Raw genomic sequence first — 25825 nt, 5'->3', positions numbered from 1 at the left:
ACGCTTGTGCATATCATCAGCAGAATATTTTGATGTAAATATATTATATATTTAACTTTGAGCTTTGTGTAAGAATGATGAAAGCTTTTCATTTTACTGTTACTAAAAATAGAATTAAAATTTCATGACGGTTTAATATTTTATGTCAAAACATAAGTGTTCCTCAATCAAATTTTTGGAATCATTTGCATATATAAATATATAGATGTATGTATGTTTTCCTTTTACCTTCAAACACGGTATAATTTTTGTACCAGGAAGAAATATTTTTGAAATGAGATTTGGTTGTGTCTTGCTAGTATCCGTGAGTTTGTATTGAGGTAACAATCAGCAGTAATAATGTGTATATGGCATTTGGCAGGAATATTGTTGTGATAACATTGTCGTGGCTAGTCCCTGACAAATACATTCACCATTAGACGCCTGTTTATGATAATCACAAAATCTTCCAGTGTAAATGGACATGAAATTTCTTAGTATTTGCGCAAAAAGCCTCTGGTTATGGGTATAGGTCACATGACGGGTACTTCCGCTTGTACTTTCACTTTGTTTACTTGCTAGAGATAGCATTCGTTGCATGCTACTTAAACTTGCTTTGCCTCCGACTTTCACTCCAGCAATGGCTCTCGTCCATCACCAGGACTTGGACTGGGGGAGACATTTTCCACTAGTAGTGTAAATGGACATGCAATTTATTGTTTTCCACTATCTGAAGATATCTAGCTTTATCCATTGCTGTTTGCATTTTCTTTTTTAACAAGTTATATTTCCAAAAAGGTTTACATAATCATTTACTTTATATTTAATTTTATATCTGAAATTAGGGAAAAGATTGCTAATTTGCTATCATCTCTGATCTCTCAAGTGTAGATACAAATCTCAACGAGAATTTAACTGCTTTTGTTTTCGAAAAGGACAAAAAGAAAAAAATTGTCATTGCCAGTTATTTCTTTGTATTTTTTTTTTTCTTTTGAAAAATCAAGAATTCTTCTTCATGAGATATATATAGATAGAGGATACTCAAGTTTTTTCTATAAATACATGATTTATCTTTATCGAGTGGTATGAAAATAAATATTTCATGAGTGGCGGTAGCCACGAGTGAAATATGGTAATTTTCATGCCACAAGATGAAAATAAATCATGTATTTATAGAAAAAACTTGAATTTTCTGTTTATTATGTACATTTTTCTCTTTTTTGCGATAAAATTTGAAAAACTTTCCCTTAAATTTTGTGTACTGGTAGAATTTAAAAGAAAGTAGTCCGGCAAGACACCAGTGAAAATACGGAAAATATGTTTCACTGCAGTGAAAAATAAATTTTTACAGTGAAAATACGGAAAATGAAAATACGCATTTTATTTCATCAATATTTCTCAATATTTCATTTATAAGTATATAATAAACTTCCGATATATCTTTCTGTAGACACGATATGACCCATGTCAGCTACTGAGTCATCATCATTGATGTGGGAAAATGGAAGGAGAAAAGAGATTTCGGCTGACCGAGACATTTTCTGCAAGTATTCATCTAAATGTAGATGAGTATGTGATCTTAATCTATTGTTTCCGCGAGCTTTATTGATGACTTTCGACAGACGTTCAACGATACATCAGTTCCTTTGTAAAAAAAAAAAAGAATGGCCCAAGTTTATTTTGTAGTTATAATGTTTATTGTTTTTTGTTTGATTTTTAAATTGCCATGGTTTCCTTTAAAAAAAATTCTAATGGCCCATCTTGTAATGGTCATGTTACGTAAAATTTGCATAATTTATCCTGACATTGTGCTCTTTAAAGAACTGAGTTTTTTTTATCAAATATGGAACTGTGTGGTTTTTTATTTTTTTCAAGAAGACCTTTTATGTTCATTGACATATTTGAAGAGTATTTACTTTGCAGTTTGAATGGTTGCAAGTCATATGTTATCACGTCATCATGGAATATGTACTGTGGGACATGTATCTCCCAATCTCTAGAAAACCTCTTGAGCATTATATTTCATTGTGTGTTATCGAGATGCTGTTTCTGCATTAAAACAACATGAAATGCTGGGAAAGGAAATCTCGGATATGATTTATTGATGTAATAAAACTTTGATATGCTATTTACAAGTCTTGTATTGACATCTAGCAGGTTTTTAGCCCATATCTTCCATGCTGGCAATGGGTGTTTGATGCATTTATCCGCAATATTTTATTGGTTTTAGAAACTCATTTGATTAATAAGCTAGCAAACATGGGCTTGTTCGGAATTTCCTTGAAACATGATGAAAAAATTTCTCATGGTGAATGTTTGTCATAGATTAGTTACAACACAAGTGTTTTACATGGCATCGTAGGAGACTGACTTTTCTATCTCATGACATCTTTAACAATAACCTTTGTTCCTTAAGAAATCTTTGAATTAAGGTAACCCTCGGAGTCTGCCAGGCGACAACTTTTTCTACACATGCAACCAGTGCGGACTAACATCAGCCTGTTTGTGCTGTCTGATCATGGTGTACACTGTTGCTACAAGTTGTAGTCTGTGATTCTGTGCATATTTTAAAATTTTTCATTAAAAAACTACTATGCTTATGATGAATGGTTTTGTCCAGATTGAAAGATGGACAAGGCCATTTAAGATATTTATCATGGTTATGGATTAATATTAAACTGCTTAAATATCTTATACCCGGAACTCGTCAAATGTGGGTTTTTGCCAAGCAAGTCCCCAGGTACAAACAACTTTTTACCTTTATAGTTTCACGGAGCAATACCGTTCACAATAGGATAGTCAACCTGTTGCGCTTATAAGAGTTTGGCCCCGGATTATCTGGGGAAATTTATTCAGGAGTAAGTCTTTTAGACAGCCAATAGCAGTGTAGTTAGTAAGTTCATAAATAGACTGCAATAAAATATTTTACAAGGTATAGCCTGGCTTAATTTTGCTGACAAAACATGTCATTATTGTAGCTAGTGCTCTGGAGATTTAACTGATTTTCAAAATGGAAGCTTTAAAGTTAATATTGATTTCTAAATAAAATCATTGGCGACTAAAGAAATAACCATCAGTATGGTTCTTTCTTGACACGCAATCATGTCATTTTTTGTTATGCCTTTCCATTCTTTGTATGGTTTGCCCAACACCGCATGTACATTATGAATGGCCAATGAGGTAACTTAATTAGTTATGTTTTCCTTTGCTAAAGTTGAAATTTTACACAAGAACGGAGAGCTGTCATGTTCTCATAGGACTTTACCATGATAATGAATTTTGTGTTAATGAAAGCTGCAGCATGCATGAAAAATCTGTTTTCAAAAGCATGGAGAGTTTTAGATGGGTCGATTACAGGACTCTTCTGGGAAAACTGAAAAGTTGGAGGTTGAAAAATATTGTTCCATCGAGTAAAATGTTATACTGCATTAAAATAGTAAAAACAGAATTTCTTTCTTTCTTTTGAAAATATTGACTGAAAAGGTTGTTTTAGGGCGTAAGCTTAGAATACTTTGTATTATCTTGTTGGTTTGCTGGTTTTTAAAATTTTTAATGAGCCGCGCAAATGTCATATGAAAGCTATCTAGGTAGCTTACGGAAAGCCGGTAGTTCTAGTAACCTTTCAGTCTGTGCCTGAAATAATGCACAGATTGGTGCCTAAAGTCTTCCTCCACCAGAAATGCTGGGAAGTTGCCATAATTATTACCTATACTGTGCTGGTGCTACGTAAAACTCGAAACCAAAAAATTTTAATACACGGATACCAATTTGTATTTTTTACAAAGCATTACCATTGTTGACAACAACAATATAACAATAAGAGTAATCATACAGGATACATGTCACCACCACATTGAAGTATGTATCAATAAATCTGTGGTTGATGTTAAAAAACAATGTGAATCACCTTTAATTCCACTCAGTACCATTGTCAATCATGTCAGGTTCATAAAAGCATGAAGAAACGGAAGGGCATTCTATTGAAATGTTGGAAAGGTCTTCAGGTACATAACAGTGTCCTCCGGTACAGAATATTTTACGTGAAATTCATTCGAATTATGACATTAATTAAATTCATTCATTAAAATTTGCAGGAAATTTTTTTTGTTTAATTATATATATAATGATGAAACTTGAGTGAATTAATTCTAGTAAAGAATATTAGCAATAACTTGTAGAAAAGTTTTCAATAAATTCATGCATGTATTAGAAATGTTGATCCTTGAACTTTGGTATAACTGCATAGGTGTTTCTTCGATTTCCACCTGATTTCCTTTTCATCTCTTAGTTTTATTTCACTGTAGATTGATTAAAAAAAGGTATTATTAGATTTTAGTTTATTTAAGAATTTGGGTGGCTTAGCAAGAAAATTGCCATGCTTGATGCATTCATTTTATGTTCACAACTTACCTGAAATAAATAAGATTTGAAATTAACTATTGAAATTTGAACGAAAATAATTACCGACAAAAAAATAAAAATGTAGAAATACTGTAGAATGACTGTATAATACTGTTCAGGATGAAGCTGTGAAGTATTAAATACTTGCTCTGAAAATTAATTTTAAATACTGGCTTGGAAAATAAATGTATATTTTAAGATTGGACATGATATAACCCATTAGCAATTAGAAAGCATCTCATGGCAATGTTGTTGCTATGGCAACCATTCTGTTGCTAATGATTTGTTTTCTGAAAAAAGGCATTAACATACCATAAATTATAATTTAAATAGAAAATTCTAAAATATTTGACATATTTTTTAAAAAAATGCAACCCATGATTAGATATAAAAAAACTTTTGAATGTGTTTTGACAATTTTTTTACCCGAGGTGACCCATATAAATATATTTTTTGCCATTTACAATTAAAAGATAGATTGCTAAAATAGGACGAGATACAATCAACAAATTAAGGTAAAGTGACATTCAGCCACATGGGGTTTGAGCTAAAACGCAAAAAAAAAAAAAAAAAAAAAAAAAACTAAAAAAAAAACATCCTGAAAGTAAAAAAAAAAAAAATGGCATTTTAATGCGTGGAAACAGAAAGCATATTAGGCTGATTACTTACTGGTATATTTATAGCGAGAGACCGATGTATCATTCTAACCTGCCATTTTTTTGTCACAGGATCAAACATTACTGCTGACAATCCCGATACTACTTTTGAATTTTTCGAGTACTTCGATCAGTTAACGCGTAAGTAGTTGGCAATCACACAGAAATTAATCAAACGATATTTTTTTATATATATTTTATATCTAAATCCTTACTGCATGTGTAATCAACTTCTTGTAGAGAAATCTTATCTAAAATTAGTGGCTATTTTTTTCCATTAAACATTGTTTATTCGTGGTAAATTTTTAATTGGGCAGCTCATTCTTTTACTATTGGATATTAATTTAATTTGTATTTCATTTAATAATAAAAAAAAGTTTTAAGCAGAAAAATAGTTTTAATGAGGGAGTGAAAGCATTTGATCAAAGACACATTTAAAATAAAAAAAAATCCATTTTATTTCGGGAGGCGGGGGAGTGGGGGTCACAAAAACATAACAACAGAAAAGTTTTGGTGGGGTGACCATTAAAGGGAGGGAGAAGGCTTCTGTTAGGAAAATGTCTTAGCTGTCCTTAACCTATAGACCAGTGTATAAAACATTGTATCTATTAATGTCTATAAGATGCACGAAGGTTCAATTAACAAGGAAAGGAACTAACGTTTGTACGCAATGTATTTTCTTGTAGTCATGGTAACAAATTAACATTTTGAATTCCAGGAAATCGTACAATGTCTGCTGATTCAGAATTTGAATTTTTCGAGTACCACGATTCTGATACCCGTAAGTAATTGCGATAGGCGGCTCATGAATATCCAATAAATAGTTATATGTATCAGGTTAAATATTCAGTTCCCTTGGTTACAAAAAAAGTCAGTTTTGGGTTTTTATTCAGTTTCTCGTAAATTGGTTAAACCATTTTGTTTCAGTTAGTAAAAAGAATACACAGAAAAAAAAATGACACGAAAATGGAATCCTTTCTACAAAAATAGCTTTAAAAGCAGTTCTTAGATTATGTTCTTCTTTTTTTTAAATTATGTAAATTCAGTTCAATTTCAAATGAGGCCCGCTCTTGGATTATGGTAGCATGTCCATCCATTACTTATGTACTTGAATGAATTTGCTGGAAAAATTAACTCTATTTGTGAATCATACCATGTTAAGATGACGGGTTTCATTTTAAAATTGTAAAATAAAAGATCGGGCCTCATTTGAGGTCAAGTATTGTTGTTTTGTTTTACTTTTGTTTCTTTTTTTTCCTAGAGGAAAATTTCAAAAATTTTGGACACGTAGAAAGTTTTTTTTCTCTTAATTTTTTAAAAATAAATTTGAAACATAAATTGTTATAATAACTGATTAAGTGTTGTAACTTGGAACTGTTGTAGCTCGAGGCTTACGGCTAAAATAAATATAAAAAAAATAGGGAAAAAAAGCAGCTTCGGTAGAAATTGAAAACTCTCGTCATGGGATTGAATGTAGAAATGCTTTGCTAGATGAATTTCATTAATTATCTTAATGACAAAATTCTTACTCAGTGTCATCAGAGGCTTGTACGAAATTGATCTCAACTTAAATGGATTAATTTTTTTTTATTATTGAAATTGATTCACATTTTCTCCAAATAAAAAAAAGTACTTTGTAATTAAAATGAATAAAAAACAGTACTTTGTAATTCAAGTGAATAACACACAAGAAATTTGAAGTGGCTTTCTTTATACAATAATTATAATGATTGAATATTAATGAAAACAAAACGGTTGCAGTGAACTGATTTTCCATACTGGAAGCAATGTGATAAACGTGTAATGCTAATTGTAACAATATATTAATACTTAATTGCTTTATTATTAGCTATTGGCACTAACAAAATAAATGCATAATAAAACTCCTGGGAAAAAAAGGGTATAAATTATAAGTTATAGTATGATTGGGATTAAATCAAATTTTAAGGTTGCGATGATTTCATTTATTAATTAGACTTGAAATGATCACAGGTTATCGATTTATTGCTTTATGTGCGCTCTTTAAATCTGAAGTATCAAAAAATATGTTGAGAAAATGTTATTTTTAAGAATAAAAAAAATAAAAGCTGATGCTTTTGTTATTTCCTACTTTATATTATATTACGCATAGCAACTTACTGTTGCCAACGGGAGTTGACCTTGACACAGTGTGACACACATTGCTCATCATCTTGGTTACCATTCTATGGTGGATATATGAGCCGCGCCATGATAAAACTATAAACTATATATAAAGGTATTAACAATTGTTTCTTTTGTATATTTCAGCTGCTCCAATGATCACATTTGCTCCCAAGAGTATGAAAGTGGCAGAAAATATGATCGTAAGCTTCTTCTGCAAAGCTTCCGGATACCCGCCACCAGACTTCCATTGGGAAAAAGACGGAAAGACGATAAACACCCTTCATAAGAAACGTTACCACATCTTTAGTATGCCACATGGAACTGTTCTGCGTATACAACCGGCAAAAGCAAAGAAAGACAACACATATTTTACATGTGTTGCCGGGAACGAACATGGAGAAGCTAGGGCAAACGCCACCTTAAAGATTTATGAAGTTGAAGGTAAAATTTTATACATTTCCGAACATGTTTTATTTGGAAGAAGTGTATTTTTTATGTTATTCATGCACTGAAAATAGACTAGAAATATATAAACAAGTGTGCAGTTTGATAATAATTTGATGATTTTTTTTCTATGTTTTGAAACCTCCCACTTTGTTATTGACTGGGCGTCAATTATAATGTTATGAATTGTTTTATTTTTCTTAACCTCTGTTCTCTGTCTTCATATATATATGTATCAAATTTTCAAGCAGGAGATGACCATTGTATGTTTGTCATTAAAAAAAATAAGTTAAATGATATCAATTGGGTAAAATGTAAAGAAGTTGTCAGTTCTTCATGCAAAGCCTTTAAACTAACTTGTTTTTATTCAGCCATTGTTTTTATGAAAGGAAATAATAAATAAGTCTTTAGTATACTAATAATTTCTACTTTCTGAATACAAAGTGGCAGCACTGACATTTCTATGCCACTTTTGTAAAGCCAAGCGACTATTACAGTATACAATAATTTTTAGCTAAATAACTTGAATGAACTTGTCCATCTTTCAAGTAAAACCAAAGTGTTCATCATTTTAGGGAAATCTACAAAATATATATTGATTGAATAGTGAAAATTGTAGACCATGCATGGCACTGGTCACATTGGTAGAACTTGTTGCCACTAGAAGGCTAAGGGTAGGGCTTAAACTGTTAGCTGCTCTGATAGTGATATTGTGGACAAAAAAATCTATGGCATGTTACCAGCAAGGCCAAGGTTAAAAAAAGTGAAATACTGTTTTATATGTTATGAATACAAGATGTCAGCAATAAAACCACTTAATTGGTCTCGCGATTCTCATTAGATAATAAATTAATCTGCGATTTATTTATTATTAGATTTAAAGGTTAAAATTAATTATTGTTGGTTCACAATATATTATGACTCCAGAGTTAATCTTTGATAAGTAATGAACTCTACAATCTATAGAACAGTTTCCTGTTCAGGGACCAGGGATACCTCATACCACTAGTGGCTTCCCATGTTAAGGTACAGTGCCACTTGGGATACAGTGAAAATTTTGCGTAAAGGATACCCAATTTTTATAATGTTACAGTCCATGATAGCAACCTAAACAGTTTTCATCAGGAATATTTTGTATGTCTTTCTTTATATTTAACAACCCAGCAAGGCTTTTTTTATAGACTTATAATCATCACATTAGAGGACAGCTTCCTATTGTCTTAGCCTAACAATATTTGTGCGTTATTGATACGCACTATTAGCTTAAGCTAAATTTTTGCATTACCATATTAGTCAGAGACCTGGGAATTCATTTCATCTAAATTTACGAATAAGGAGCCAATCTGTTTGCAACATTTCCTCGGTAATAGATTGCCGGATTGGTTTGTCGTTAAATGCAAATGAGATGTATTTGATACGTCTGCACAAAGGAGATAAGGCCTGTCTGAAAGCTTGTACAAATTTGGCTGAAAATCTTCATTTTTCTAAGGAATGATATCTCCACCTTCTCGAGGCATGTCTGAGTATGAACGTGTACTTGGTGCTGGATGGGGGAGGGGATGAAATGATTGGACATTTATCAGAAAAAAAGGAAAGCTTATTATATTAATTTCCTTTTTTTCCTCAATTATTTTACTAACAGGTTGAAGAATAATAGAATATCCAGTTTGAACATTCCAGTATTTTTATGCCCCCGCCATGTAATGGCCGGGGCATATAGTGTTACCCTGTTCCGTCATTCCGTCCTTCTGTCATTCCGTCATCATCAGTTTCCATTCATTATCTTAAGAACGGTTGCACACATTCAACTCAAATTTGACATATGGATATGTCATGAGAAAATACAGGTCAAGTTCGAATTTGGTCATGGTTCGATGATTTTTGGCAGAGTTATGCCCCTTTTACTTTGAAAATAATATGAAATTTTCAGTTTCCGTTCATTATCTCCCCAACGGTACAACACATTCAACTCAAACTTGACATATGGATATGTCATGAGAAAATACAGGTCAAGTTCGAATTTGGTCATGGTTCGATGATTTTTGGCAGAGTTATGCCCCTTTTACTTTGAAAATAATATGAAATTTTCAGTTTCCGTTCATTATCTCCCCAACGGTACAACATATTCAACTCAAACTTGACATATGGATATGTCATGAGAAAATACAGGTCAAGTTCGAATTCGGTCGTGGTTTGATGATTTTTGGCAGAGTTATGCCCCTTTTACTTTGAAAATAATATGAAATTTTCAGTTTCCGTTCATTATCTCCCCAAAGGTACAACACATTCAACTCAAACTTGACATATGGATGTGTCAAAGGAATGTGCAGGTCAAGTTCAAATTTGGTCATGGTTCAATGATTTTTGGCAGAGTAATGCCCTTTCACTTTGAAAGTAATATGAAATTTTCAGTTTTCCGTTTATTATCTCCCCAATGGTACAACACATTCAACTCAATTTGACATATGGATATGTTTTTGGAATGCCAGGCCAAGTTCGAGTTTGGTCATGGTTCAATGATTTTTGGCAGAGTAATGCCCTTTCACTTTGAAAATAATATGAAATTTTACAGTTTTCTGTTCATTATCTACCCAACAGTGTTACATATTCAACTTAAATTTGACATATGGATATGTCAAAGGAATGGGCAGGTCAAGTTGGAATTTGGTCATGGTTTGATGATTTTTTGGCAGAGTTATGTCCCTTTCACTTTGAAAATAATATAGATACATCTTAGGAATAAGCAGTTTAAGTTTGAATTTGGTTGTAGTTCAATGATTTAAGACAAACTTATCTTTCCTGAATGTTGGAAAAATTTTGAACTTTCACTTACAGCACTCTTACTTTTAGCCATTATTTTGGCTACAAATATGCAATATGCTATTTTTAAAAGGTTTAGGCCATCCTTAAAAAAATGTTACTGGGATACAGTGAAAATTTTGCGTAAAGGATACCCCAATTTTTATAATGTTACAGTCCATGATAGCAACCTAAAAACAGTTTTCATCAGGAATATTTTGTATGTCTTTCTTTATATTTATCATTAAGAGCCCAGCAAGGCTTTTTTTTATAGACTTATAATCACCACATTAGAGGACAGCTTCCTATTGTCTTAGCCTAACAATATTTGTGCGTTATTGATACGCACTATTAGCTTAAGCTCAATTTTTGCATTACCATATTAGTCAGAGACCTGGGAATTCATTTCATCTAAATTTACGAAATAAGGAGCCAATCTGTTTGCAACATTTCCTCGGTAATAGATTGCCGGATTGGTTTGTCGTTAAATGCAAATGAGATGTATTTGATACGTCTGCACAAAGGAGATAAGGCCTGTCTGAAAGCTTGTACAAATTTGGCTGAAAATTTTCATTTTTCTAAGGAATGATATCTCCACCTTCTCAAGGCATGTCTTGAGTATGAACGTGTACTTGGTGCTGGAAGGGGGAGGGGGGCGAGTGTAAGGTGTTTGCTAATGAAAATGAAATGATTGGATATTTATTAGAAAAAAAGGAAAGCTTATTATATTAATTTCCTTTTTTTTTCCTCATTTATTTTACTTACAGATTGAAGAATAATAGAATATCCAGTTTGAACAATCCAGTATTTTTTTTTAATGAGAAGGAAAATGCCACTATTAATAGTATAAGGCTGTACCAGCCTCCTCCTCTTTGATTCAGTTCATTATACAATTTCAAGGTGCTGACAACTTCTTCACATGTATAAGTATTTAAAAGCTTTTTTTTTTGAAATAAAGAGTGTGCTGATTCTGATATGCTAAATGCAGAATACTGATGCTTATACTAAGTGGGGATTGTTATGGTTTAGGTGTCGTCCTCTTAGCAAAGGTATGGCAGTGTCAAGGCCCTATTTTGTATTACAGCCATGTTTTATTGTATGGCATCTCTTAAAGGTTTGTCTTAAAAGTTGTAACTTATCTTAGCTAAATCTATTAGAAGTTAAAATAAAAAGATGATTCATTGACTTAAATTAAATTTAACTTCAAGTTACCATGTCAACTTTGAATGTAAACATGTAACATTACCACTCTGAAAATGTAAAATCATAATCAATGAAAGCAGAGAGAGATTTATAATTATTTTACATTGCGAAATAAAAATAAAATAAAAATAGAATTCCTCATATTTATAGAAGCTGTAGAAGTCACTAAATAATTTATATGGTCTTTATTGTTAAGCATGTAATTTTTTTTCAGTCATAGACTTAAAAAGGAAAAATCCCATTATCTGAAAGTGATTATATTTGCTATCACATCTCCATTGTATAACTAGAGAGTTAAGCTTCAATATTTGATTTAGAGCCGTAGATCAATACTCAGTCATTAGAGCTCTAATCTTTTGATGTCCTCTAAATTATAAAAGGTCAGTATAGGATTGAGCAAACTTCACTGCCAGTCATGTTTGCAGTGAGATTTCGCAGCCATCTGCCCAGCAATAACTTGAAGGTCATTAAAGTCACCAATATAAATTATTCGGTCATATATGCTTAAAACTGCCTTTTAATTTATGGAATATAAATTTTTTTTATTGTTTTGATAATATTAAGCAGGTGGTCATTGTTAACCCCTTATCCTGCTAGGTTCTGAAATGGACTTGGCCAGCCTCCATTTTTGGAATTGTCCATTATCATATTTGAGGATATGTAAGAAGGTGTAAATTTGAGGTTAAGTCAGCCAGAAGTATAAAGACTTTATGTACAGATGTGTAGTCTAGCCTGGCTTATCACTAATGGTACAGGCTTACCACTTTTTTAAGGCTTTATAATCTTGTTTAAAAAAATTGGATAATTATGGTCAAGTGAATTTTGCTTAAACAACTTAATTAAAACACCTCCATAATTGGATGAAGTGCATCTTGAGGAGAAGTTGAATTAAGAACTTGAGGAGGCCATTGGGAAATTGACAAAACTGAAGTGCTTTTCAAGAACAACTGGTCTTTCTCACTATTAAAAGTACAATATAATTCGTCAAAAAGGCAATGCACTTTATGCAAAACAAACAAACAAAATTAACCTAGAAAAAAAAACCAGACTCAATTAATCTTCAGACTTTGCTTCAATCTCTGAAGTAGGATTAAGCATTGTATGCAAAGATGCTGAAAATTAAAACGCAGTTTCTGGGCTATAATTATATTAAGCATAAATCACAGATGAGTAATTTTTCTATTATTTTGCAAAAAATCAAGTGGCATGGTTGTGAAATATACATTTTATTGAGATACTAAAGTTATTTGAAATAATTTTTTTACTCTTTTGAATGCAAGCAGCATTTATTGGCATTCAGCAGGGGGAAATGCTTTTGGCCATTTACAATAATTCTTCTGGTAGAGTACTTTTTATTGATCAGTGTCCAGGAATGCACAGGGGTGACAGTAAAGGAAACAGTAATGTTATACTATGTAATTATAGAGTCTGGCGGATATGAAACTGTCGCACGGTATATCATCAGTATAAAACCACAACTCATAGACATACATATAACATATAAGAGTATAATATAATATAAGAAGGATTTTGTAATAAAAAGTATATACATTTCTAGAGATATGTCCATCAAAATTGAGAGGTAAAAATTATTTTTCTTCTTTCGCTCAATAGCCAGTAAGGTGAAAATTAATAACATTAAAAACATGCTTTGTCCATAGAAATTTTTTCTAGAAAGAATAAGAAAAAAGGGGGGGGGGGGGGGGCAGCAAATACAATTTAAATGCAGGCACCTCTTGTAAAGGTACGAATTAAAGTAAAACTCTTTAAAAGCTCATCCTCTGGAGGGAGAGGGGAATATTGTGATGTTTTTGTTACAAGTGAAAATGTTTGCTTATTTTAGTGATAAGTCCGGGTGTGCTACAATATCTTGGTGAGTTGCCTGCAGTATTGATAGTCTCATTTCTTAAATCCATACCCCGAGTCAGAGCACCATAACTATCTTAGTTTAATATTCTTTAATTAATGTTCAACCATGTAAATTTCTAGTATTAACATTTTTTACATACAAATATTATTGCTTGTTGCCTTGTTGTGTTATTTTACTTATCAATGTTACAGTTGCCCATAATTCTAGTGATATTAACTGTAGAAAATAAGCTCTGAACAGCACACCCTTGGTTTAGGAAAAAATAGAGAAAAAACATCCAAAATTAGGATAGATCCGAATTACTGTAACAGTGTGTTTATAATTGAACTTAGATGTTGAAAGCCTTGCACATATCATTTTATAATCGGATCAATTTTCAATGGTCTGTATAAAATCAAACAGAATTACTGGTAACTTTCATTCCTGAACATTCTGTCTCATACCAGACAGACTTAAATAAATAGATAAATCTTCAAAGCCTGAGGTGAAATTGTACAGAAAAGCAAATATTTGTGTTTTCTTGTTGATTTTACAAGCCTTGAAATGAAATTTACATTTCATTATATCTTTATTTATTTGTGAAAAAAAATGCATGTTGTATTCAATGATTTGATAGAGAATTTTAAAAACAAATCAAAAACAAAAATTAAATTGACAAGGGATATTTAAGAAACATTCATATGCAAGGGAAGCAAATCCTGTTAAATAAATATTTTAGATAGAACAGAGTTACTTACCTTTACTATATGAAATCATTGTTAATAGATTAGCATAGACAACAGCGTGATGCTAGCCTGCAATAAGCCGCAGCCGCTCTGCTCACTGTGCAGGAACCTCACTGTTCAAGCCCCAGTTTTACCAAAAACCTATCTGACTCACCTACTGTTTGCTGATTTTGTGTGTTCCAGTTTTCAGTCCTGTGCATTTTGTATCTTGTTTGAAAAAAAATAAATGTTTCATTATGTTTGAAGTTTCTAAGGAGTTATATTTCATGCTTACATTATTGTATAGGAGAAGGGTGTTCCTTGGGTGTGGTGTTTAATGATTTAAAGAAAGTATTTGGTGTAAATTTACACCATGAATGATAAAATTGTTATAAAAATATAACCTAGTTTAAGGTGCCCATCCATCATCATGTTAGACCTCCTGTGTTTAATAATGGAAAAATAAATGTTCATAGAAAACATATTTAAAAATTTGTCATTCCTAAGACATCACAAAATATGAAAAAAGAGAATATATATTTATATAATCATTAATAAGTCATTGATGGATGCAAGAATGTTGAAATTTTATGCAGCGGTGGTCAATGTTATTTTGAAGTATAGCTCCTATAGAAAAACATCTCACTGTGTGAATTTTTTTAGATAAATGAAACCGATTATTGCATGAATTTTCAGAGGGGCATAATCCTGATTGGAAGTTAGTGTATAAAGGTAACAGTCATACGTTTAACCTCACCCCCCCCCTCAGTAATTGATGGTTTGCCTCCTTTGACAACCCCATTTCTGGTGTCCGTAATCCCCACCCTTTCTATGTTAGAAACATTTGAATATTTTATTTGTTTCATTTACTCTTTTTATCTTATAATTATGACCTTGATTCTTTAACCTTGTAGAAAATTGTGACCAAAGCAGACAAATCTTTTTACCGGAAAAATGTGTCTTTGTTTAATATCTAACTCGGACTTAAAGACCCACCATGATGTACAGGTGATATGCTTACCTTAATGAATCCATCAAGGTGTTGCAGCTTATATAATATGCATATCCAGGGCTGATCGCAAAACTGTTGTTAGTCCTTCATTTTTTCATTAAAGGTACTGCAGTTTTGCAGTCAACCTTGATATATACATTACAGAAAACATTTTCAGGTGTAAATAAGACTTTCATTTGATATGATATGGACTATATCACTAGGAAGTGAGAGATATTTTAATACTTTTACCAATGAAATATGAAATTGATTCCTTTCATGTGAGATATGTCATATTCTAGATATTATGAAATGAGTATGTCTTCACGTGTAGTGGAAGGCAATGAAAAATATTCCAAATTTTAAAAATGGAAAAAAAAAATATACTGCAAGTGATGTTTGAAAATTTAGTGAAAGCATCACTGTGTGTTATTTGTGTCCTCTAAAGTGCATAGAGAAATGTATGACAAAGTCGATCTTCGAATTAAAAAAAATAGGTCAAGGTGGAATTTTATAAGATGATCTGTATGTTTTTCGATATTTTAAGACTGTACGTTTTCGATATTTTAAGACAGATATTTCACAAAGACAGGCTAAGTGTCTTAAAGTTCCATTTTCATGCATATTTATATTGGATATAAAAAAAAATGAAAATTGATTCAGTGTATCCACACAGAATAATGTTTATGGAAAGTTTACAGTTTCACGAATAATGGATATCTGACATCTTGACATGACTTTCTTTATTGGAATGTATCTTTTACATGAAACTGGGAGATAGTTTTAAATTTCCATATTGAAATAACAATATTTTGATCTTATTTTGGCTTCTTTTTTTTTATGTATATTTTAGAATTGTTCATTTTATGAGTAGTTAAATAAAGACACATTTGAATGGTACAGGGTGAAACTGTTTCTTTTTCTGCATGACTCACCTTGTCTTATGGTAAAACACTGTGTCTATGCTCAATCACAGTGGATAATGGTCCGACATATTCAAAATTCGGGCCGGGAACCAGACACCACACTGCTCCAGTATAACACCCATTTGATACTTTCAAGAACCCGTTGTCACTGTAGGAACCAGCAGTTTGTGGCACATTAACAAACAGTGAAGTACATGCGCATTTGCAATTATACCAGATTTGCTTGCGACACAATTTGCAATATGAAATATGAATTGACGGATGATGTTTCATGGAATTCATCATTTGTAAACAAATTTAAGCATTTTAATATGAATTATAGATTGATTTAACAAAGAGGTATTCATTTTTGGTGAAATCTGCCTTCGTTTGTTCATTAATTCTTAATCGGCTCGAACCGAAAGGTGATTAGTCTTTGTCAACAGTATAGAGTTGGGTAAATTTACACATTTATATTGTGACTGAGGCCCTTATACTGTTAGCAAAATTAATCTGATAATGAAATCATTGGGTAGTTTCAAAATTTAAAAAAAAATTGTTACGGAAAGGTTTCAAATAATAAGTTATTGCAAAATCATGTATGATACTTGGCTATTATTAGATAGTGAAAACCTTTTGTCATCCAGACAACAGTTATTAATGAAGTGGTAAAATAGGAAATTTCTTCTTTTCAATTGAAATTTCATTTCCTATTTTGAATTTTATTTCCTAGAATGCCAGTTCTTTTAAAATGTTAACTGTGATGACAAAAATTTCACAATTTAATTATTTTATGCTAACAGCAGTACCTTCCTTTTATTTGAAATAATTACCATCTTTCGGGCATTTGCAAATTGTGCTATTTCTTATAAGCCTTTCCTTTATCATTATTGATTTGAACATTTGATATGTTAAACAAAATTAATGTGTTGAATTCCATGAAATCAAATCCCGTGATAAAGCAATGTCAAAATTAATTTGCTGCGAAAAACCCCAATCAAAGCATGAGCATAATTATATAAACCTTTATTATTTTGCATAACGTGTGCACAAGTCTAGCAAGAAACATTGAAAAAGAAACCAGTTGGATTGCTTTGGTCATCTATTACACAATTTATTTAATTATTTTTTAACCCTTTGGATATTTGTCTAATATAGAATATTTAAATCACAGTTCAATATTCAATAATTGTTGTTAATTTATGCAAATTTATATAATAAAATAATGGATTTTAGAGTTGCTTTATCTAAAATAATACAACTTGATATATATCTCTAAATACAGTGAAGTTGTAATTTTTACATAGCTTTTCTTAAATGTTGCTAGGATACCCATACCAGTTTATTTTAGTTTTCTATTCTTGTATATATTGCTCTGTATATTGCTAAAATGTTTTAATAAAACAGGAGAATATATCTTTATATTAAAACAATAAATGCATGCATGCTTGATTCATGAAATTCGGTTTCCTTAGTCTGATGAAAGCTGCAAACCCTCGGAAGTTCATGTATGTTAGAGGGAGCAGGGAGTGAATGCTCCCATATAAAGAAAATGAAAGGTCAAAAGGTTTTATACAGAGGCCTGTCGGTGCTTGAAAGAAAAAAATGCACAAATTAAAACCTGCATCAGTCACCTTAGTGCAGGAACGGGTTAGCTCCTTATATAACTTAATAGGAGTTACTGCACTAAGATGACGACAACTTTTACAATGTTAATGTGTGACATGAAACAAAAAATAATATACATTATTATTATGTTTTGAAAGTTCCATGTACATAATGTATGTTGTGTCTCTTTGTCAGTATTAGGTTTAGGTATACCTGGTTAATATCTAGATTAACTAGTTGCTTGGTTTTACATCCACGAAAGCAGCACCAAAACTTTAGAAAAATATATTTAGCATTAATTATGGTGGTTAGATAAATTATATAAGATATATATACAATCATGTATATGTGTGCAGAAGGTCAACATGCCTGATTTAATTTTCATTTCACTTCATTCAGCAATATTTGCAGTGGTTTTTGAAGGATAACACATTAATTGGTGTAAAATAAAGTTGCAATCTTCACTAACTTTACTTTAATAGTATTATGAGAAAATAACTTGCACAATATGTATTTCAAATTTAATAGTCACAGGGTTAATTCATCAATGAATTGTTCATATGAAAGTGTTTCACCTACAATTCAAGGACATAGTCAAAATTTAGATCAACCATATATATGAAAAAACAGTTACATCTTTGTTCTCATGATCTGTTACTTTCAATTCCCAATAACTGATTAGTGTTAGTGCTGAAGTTAAACCATATTGATTCTTTATATTACAGATGATCTACAGGGTTATCCTAGAATTACGCAGAATCCCAGTTTAAAGAACGTAGAAAAGGAACAGACGGCAACCCTAGTGTGCTCGGCACGAGCGGAAAACAGGGAACAGCCTGCCATCTATTGGCTGAAGGATAACCTCCCCTTAGAGACCGGAGACCCGAGAATCAAAGTTGATAGTGATGGTAGTATATAAACAAATGATTTTTATCATGTTTTATTTCAATATCATTTTAGAGAATAAACTTTATAATATAGAGCATTATAGTATTTTAAAGAGAAAAATTATATGTAGATATGTTTCATTAATGAAATTCACCATTTTTTAGAGTACAAATATCAATAAAACATGACTGTTATACTAATCAATGCTACTAGAGCACCTTTTCCTAATTCAAGGGAAATAATGAAGATAAAAATATTTCAGAATTGTTCTGAAGTTGTTTCCCTTATACTTGATATTGCATAGCAAGACTTTTATCTCCCTTTCACTAAAACAACAAATCTGCAGACTTATTGTTGTCAGTCTTATTGGAAAAAGTGAATCTTACGATAAAGTATAAGTTTTAAAGTTCATTTGCTAAAATTTCTATATTTATGTTCATATATAATAATTATGCTAATTAATTAACATTTTGGTTTTTAGGAACACTGTCCATTGAGAGAACCCAGGAGAGAGACCATGGAAAGTATGAATGTGTCGCTGAGAACAATGTGGGCGTGGCTTACTCCTCCGCAGCTATGCTTTATGTCAAAAGTAAGTTTTAGAAATAATGACACAATAAGGGTATAAACAAAGCATTGAAGAAGATTTACAAAATTTGAAGAAGAAAAAAAACATCCAGTCCTCTGAATTGCATTCATAACTGACGTTTTACATTCTGGACTGTAAGGCATTTTACATTAAAAAAAAACAAACAATATTTTAATTAGCTTTTAAATTTCATCAACAATCATAATATTGAAATCTCTCCAGTTTCAAGTTTTAATTTTGCAATGGCTGAATCTATATTATGAGGAAACAAACTCATACATTAATCCTGAACCCTGAACCATATTGGTACTTTCTGTACTAACCAAAGGATGTTTAAAGTTTAAACTTGCTATGACTGTATGTCTGTTATGTGAAAATTGCACTTAAAATAATCAGAGTTTCTTGGCATCCCTTCTCAGAAATTATTTCAATTTAATCTTATTCCCCTTCAAACTTAATGTGAAAAATGATCCTTGTGGTTTTTGGGAGAGAAAAATATGCAGGAAGGAAGCTTGTGTGTTTTAAAACCAGAAACATAGACAGGTGGCACTCATTATATGATAACTGTAATGCATTATGTCGGTCAGATACATGCTGGGTAACCATCATTTATCAAATTATAATTTTATTTAACTGTATCAATTTTAACAATTTCAAAAAGCGGAAGAACTTACTCCGATAAAAGAAAAGGTTTCACAGCTTCTCTTCTTCAGAAAAAAATGGGTTTGTACCTTATTGCGTTGTATGTTGCCATGATAAGAATTGAAAGCATAGAACTTGTTATAGATAAATTCTTTCTTAATGAGAATTTTTTTTTGACATTGAGTCTAAATTTTGATGAATTGACTTTGGATATTTATGTCAGAGATTTTCAATGCTTTATATTTCCTGACCCATTTGCATGAAGTCCTAGTGTTGACAGCCATCCACTCGAACCTGTCAACTGTGTTGAAAGGACAGGTATTTATCCCCCCCCCTTCCATACGCCCACAACCCCACCCCACCTCCAACTTTTGATATTCCCAGGTTAGATTGATCATTTAAACATTCATTGAAAATATGTATAAAAAAAAATAACTCTAAGAGATCTTATATCAAGTTGAAGGTGGAGCTTTGTTTTCTTTCTTTCAAAGTTTCAATTTTGTCAATCATTGGTGAAAGAATAACAGGTGTTTGCCTGATGGAGGTTTACCCATTAGTGGCACCTGTATATATATATATGACTGACACTTTCCAAACAAAGCCAGCTTTTTTATGATTTATATAAATATACCTTAATTACCATCCTCAGTTCTCCCAATTTTTTACCCCAATAAACAAAATGTCTTGATTTAAATGAAACTGGTGTTGCAAGTTTTCATATAGCTTTGTAAAGGTATATGCTGGGAATTCTGCTGCTCAAGATTTCCTTTTATTTTCCCTTCTATCAAATATTTGGTGTTTTGATATCCATGGATTGGGTTTAAAGTTGATAAGCAGATGGTCAAGGTCACTGAAGCTAAAAAAAGATTTTCCTGCTTTTTTAAAGTTTTGTATGAGTGACATGGTGAAGCGTCCAGCAGTGTTAGTTATATACTTGTTATAATATAGCTCACAGAATATTACACTATAAACTGTTTAATTAACATTCATTTCCCAGAATTCTGCCCTATTAACATTAACACAATTCTACACTATAAATTGATAACACATATAACTCTCTCAATTCTACACTCTAAACTGTAGATAACACATATAACTCACTCAATTCTACACTATAAACTGTGGATAACAAATATAACTCGCTCAATTCTACACTCTAAACTGTAGATAACACATATAACTCACACAATTCTACACTATATTTACTGTCGATAGCACGTATAACTCACACAATTCTACACTCTAAACTGTAGGTAACACATATAACTCACACAATTCTACACTATAAACTGTAAATAACACATATAACTCACACAATTCTACACTTTAAACTGTAAATAACACATATAACTCACACAATTCAACACTATAAACTGTAAATAACACATATAACTCACACTGTAACACATAATACTCACACAAATCTACACTTTAAACTGTAGATAACACATATAACTCACACAATTCAACACTATAAACTGTAAATAACACATATAACTCACACAATTCTACACTTTAAACTGTAAATAACACATAACTCACACAATTCTACACTATAAACTGTCAGTAACACATATAACTCACACAAGTATACACTATAAACTGTAGATAACACATATAACTCACACAATTCTACACTATAAACTGTAAATAACACATATAACTCACACAATTCTACACTATAAACTGTCGATAACACATATAACTCACACAAGTCTACACTATAAACTGTAGATAACACATATAACTCACACAAGTCTACACTATAAACTGTAGATAACACATATAACTCACAAAATTCTACACTTTAAACGGATGATAACACATATAACTCACATAATTCTACACTTTAAACTGTAGAAAACACATATTACTCACACAATTCTACACTTTAAACTGTTGATAGCACATATAACTCACACAATTCTACACTGTAAACTGTTGATAACACATATAACTCACAATTCAACACTATAAACTGTAGATAACACATATAACTCACACAATTCAACACTATAAACTGTAGATAACACATATAACTCACACAATTCTACACTATAAACTGTAGATAACACATATAACGCACACAATTCAACACTATAAACTGTAGATTACACATATAACTCACACAATTCTACACTATAAACTGTAGATAACAAATATAACTCACACAATTCTACACTATAAACTGTAGATAACACATATAACTCACACAATTCTACACTATAAACTGTAGATAACACATATAACTCACACAATGCTACACTATAAACTGTAGATAACACATATAACTCACACAATGCTACAATATAAACTGTAGATAACACATATAACTCACACAATGCTACAATATAAACTGTAGATAACACATATAACTCACACAATTCTACACTATAAACTGTAGATAACACATATAACTCACACAATTCTACACTATAAACTGTTGATAACACATATAACTCGCACAATTCTACACTACAAACTGTCTATAACACATAGCTCATATAGTTCCTTTATTTAAATGGCAGGCCTTTGCAGCCAGAATAGAACGTAACCTTGTTGTCTACTGACTGTCAAGATGATCAGTTTTGAATAATTGGATCAATTATATACATAAACATTAATGAACCCATTTCAAAGTAGAATAAGTCTGTTTGAAGAAAGAATAAAGTATGTTGAAATGTAAATTTTGGTGTTTAAACACAACAGGGAAACCCTTTTCACAGTAATAATTCTTGAGCTTTAAGAGGTCTCTGGCATTTAAATAATTAGATTTAAGAACAAAAAGGAAATTATGCAAACATAATGGAATTTTATTAATGGTTGAAATACATGTAAGAGTGAAGGAAATTTCTTGAAACAATTTCATCAGAATTACTCCAGAAACAATGTGAAGTTTGAGTTTTTTCTAAGTTGATGCATATAGTTTGGGGGGAAAAAAGATGCAAAAACTAATAACAAAGCTGAAAATTCTTAGAAGTAAAAAACAGAAATAGATGCTAAGTACTTAACACGTTTTTTTTTTAAGTGACATAAAATCTTAGGTAAAAACAAGAACTAATTGCAGAGTAGGCTGCATAATTTTATGGTAATTGACTTGAGAATGTGAGAACAGTCAGTAAACTTGTGCAGGCATGCATGTTTTGTAATCTCTGCCGATAAAGTGAATGTGAAGACAGAGAAGGAGGTAGCTGACAAATTTAGCTGACAAGTTTGGCTGATAATGTCAGACTAAATACCAGGAATGATACATACTTCTCTGCTCTGTGTATTTTACTCTTTTTTTAGCTCACCTGAGCTTGCTCAGGGTGAGCTTTTAGGATCGGTGAATGTCCGTCGTCCGTCGTCCGTCGTCCGTCCGGCCGTCCACAATTACTTGTGAACACTCTAGCGGTCGCATTTTTGCCTCAATCATCATCAAACTTGGTCAGGATGCTTATCTAGTTGAAAGCTCGGATGAGTTCGAACATGGGTCATCTCGGATGAAAAACTAGGTCACAAGAGCTAAAAATAGAAAAACCTTGTGAACACTCTAGAGGTCACATTTTTGACCCAATCATCATCAAACTTGGTCAGGATGTTTGTCTAGGTGATAGCTTGGATGAGTTCGAACATGGGTCATTTCGGATGAAAAAGTAGGTCACAGGAGCTATAAATAGAAAAACCTTGTGAACACTCTAGTGGTCACATTTTTGAACCAATCATCATCAAACTTGGTCAGAATGCTTGTCTAGTCAATTGCTTGGATGAGTTCGAACATGGGTCATCTCTGATGAAAAACTAGGTCACACGAGCTTAAAATAGAAAAACCTTGTGAACACTCTAGTGGTCACATTTTTGAACCAATCATCATCAAACTTTGTCAGGATGCTTGTTTAGATAATAGCTCGGATGAGTTCGAATATGGGTCATCTCGGATGAAAAACTAGGTCACCGGAGCTATAAATAGAAAAACCTTGTGAACACTCTAGTGGTCACATTTTTGCATCAATCATCATCAAACTTGGTCAGGATGCTTATCTAGTTGATAGCTTGGATGAGTTCGAAAATGGGTCATCTCGGATGAAAAAGTAGGTCACCAGAGCTAAAAATAGAAAACCTTGTTAACACTTTAGCGGTCACATTTTTTGCATCAATCATCATCAAACTTGATCAAGATGCTTGTCTAGGTGATAGCTCGGATGAGTTCGAACATGGGTCATCTCGGATGAAAAAACTAGGTCACAGGAGCTAAAATAGAAAAACCTTGTTAAACACTCTAGTGGTCACAATTTTGACTCAATTGTCATCAAACTTGGTCAGGAAACTTGTCTAGGTCATTGCTGGGAATAAATCGAACATGGGACATTTCGGATGAAAAACTAGGTCACAGGAGCTAAAAATAGAAAAAATCTTGTTAACACTCTAGTGGCTACTGTTGTGATCCAAATATTCTGTTAATTGGTCTGAAAGTTTGTTTTGATGATTTCTAAGTCAAGATCGAACATGGGTCATCTTGGATGAAAAACTAGGTCACACCGCCCAAATATGGAAAAACCTTGTTAACATTCTAGTGGTCACATTTTCGACTCAATTATCATCAAACTTGGTCAGGATGTTTGTCTAGGTAATTGCTTGGATGAGTTCGAAATCGCATGTGAAACTAGGTCACCGGAGCTAAAAATAGAAAAATCTTGTTAACACTCTAGTTGCTACTGTTTTGATCCAAGTATCCTGGAAATTGGTCTGAAAGTTTGTTTTGATGATTTCTAGGTCAAGTTTGAATATGTGTCACCTGGGTAAAAAACTAGGTCGCACTGCTCAAATATGGATAATCCTTGTTAACACTGTAGTGGTCACATTTTTGACTCACCTGTCATGAGACTTGGTCAGAATGCTTGTCTAGGTAATTGTTTGGATGAGTTTGATAATTCAGGTGAGCGATCTAGGGCCATCATGGCCCTCTTGTTTAAATAGATTCCTTAAATCTTAACCTGCTTAAATTTTTGTGTAATTGATGTCTTGCTTTGAATTTGAAACAGTCCATTTAGGAGTTTAAATGTTTACAGACATATTGATTTGGCAATGGCTAGACTGGATTTTTACTGGGGGCAAAGGTTGACCTGACTATGCTAGTGGTAAAGGTTGGCATGATTCTGTGGCGAAAGCTGGCCTGACTGTATACAAGTTGGTGCTCTATTGGTGATGAAAGCTAGTGATTATTACTGCTACCATTTTACAGGTTAAAAACATTTGAAGTTGAAAATATGTCAGATGCTGGCAATCTTTTGATAATTTTATTCATGATATGAGAATTATGCTCTGACATACTAAATGGCATAAATTTGGCATATGGTCATCTATTTCTTGCAATGCCAAGAAGCCATTTAACACACTAAGTGAATATCCAAGATGCTTGCTAGTACACATAATGTACAATATTGGGACATACCTGGAGATTAGAATACTCTTATTAAATGACTTATAACTCAAAAAGAAATGAAAATGAAAAACAAAAAAGTATACAGCATAGTTCCTCAAGTTCAGTTTTGATGTTTAATCTATCATTCAGATTTTTTTTTCAAGATAAATTATACTTGTCAGTTTTTATTGGTAGATACCAAGCTTCTAAATCATGTGAATTTCAGATATTATATATTGGATTGGATTAAGATGCACCTATATAGGTAACTTACCTGAATGATAATCCATCAGTGTCAGAATGGCATTAATATACCTTTATAATGTTGGTTGAGAGGTTGGGGTGGGGGGTAATGATTTTCTTATGCCACCAGCATAGTGCCAGGTCAGTCAGTCCTTCAATTTTAGTATTTTGATATTGAAATCCCTAATATGACCAATGGACTGTTTATATATCATAAGCCAGAGCAGTCCATTGCAAAAACTGAGCAGTTCATTGCAAAAACAGAGCAGTCCATTGCAAAAACATAGTAGTCCATACAAAAACAGACCAGTCCATTCCAAAAACAGACAAGTCCATTGCAAAAACACCAGTCCATTA

General features: G+C 32.1%; 1 protein-coding gene across 15 annotated transcripts in view; it reads left to right on the top strand.

The window, feature by feature from the left end:
• The window catches only part of LOC132713504 (receptor-type tyrosine-protein phosphatase delta-like), a 208087-nt gene that overhangs the window by 86186 nt on the left and 96076 nt on the right, over window positions 1-25825 (top strand). For 9 of the 15 annotated variants that reach the window (XM_060696132.1, XM_060696133.1, XM_060696136.1 and 6 more), the window contains 6 exons: window positions 5109-5177; window positions 5755-5817; window positions 7326-7622; window positions 14898-14933; window positions 18431-18613; window positions 19075-19185. In XM_060696132.1, the coding sequence (XP_060552115.1) occupies window positions 5109-5177; window positions 5755-5817; window positions 7326-7622; window positions 14898-14933; window positions 18431-18613; window positions 19075-19185 (759 nt within the window). Of the gene's footprint in view, window positions 1-5108; window positions 5178-5754; window positions 5818-7325; window positions 7623-13470; window positions 13501-14897; window positions 14934-18430; window positions 18614-19074; window positions 19186-25825 lie in introns of all 15 variants that reach the window. The other 6 variants (XM_060696141.1, XM_060696142.1, XM_060696143.1 and 3 more) reach the window with 4 other exon arrangements.

This window comes from Ruditapes philippinarum, unplaced genomic scaffold (genome assembly GCF_026571515.1).
Source record: "Ruditapes philippinarum isolate M1 unplaced genomic scaffold, ASM2657151v2 ctg1281_1_1_1_1, whole genome shotgun sequence".
NCBI classification, from domain to species: Eukaryota; Metazoa; Mollusca; class Bivalvia; order Venerida; family Veneridae; genus Ruditapes; species Ruditapes philippinarum.
Note: the sequence above shows the minus strand (reverse complement) of the source record. Positions and strands in the feature narration are given on the sequence as shown.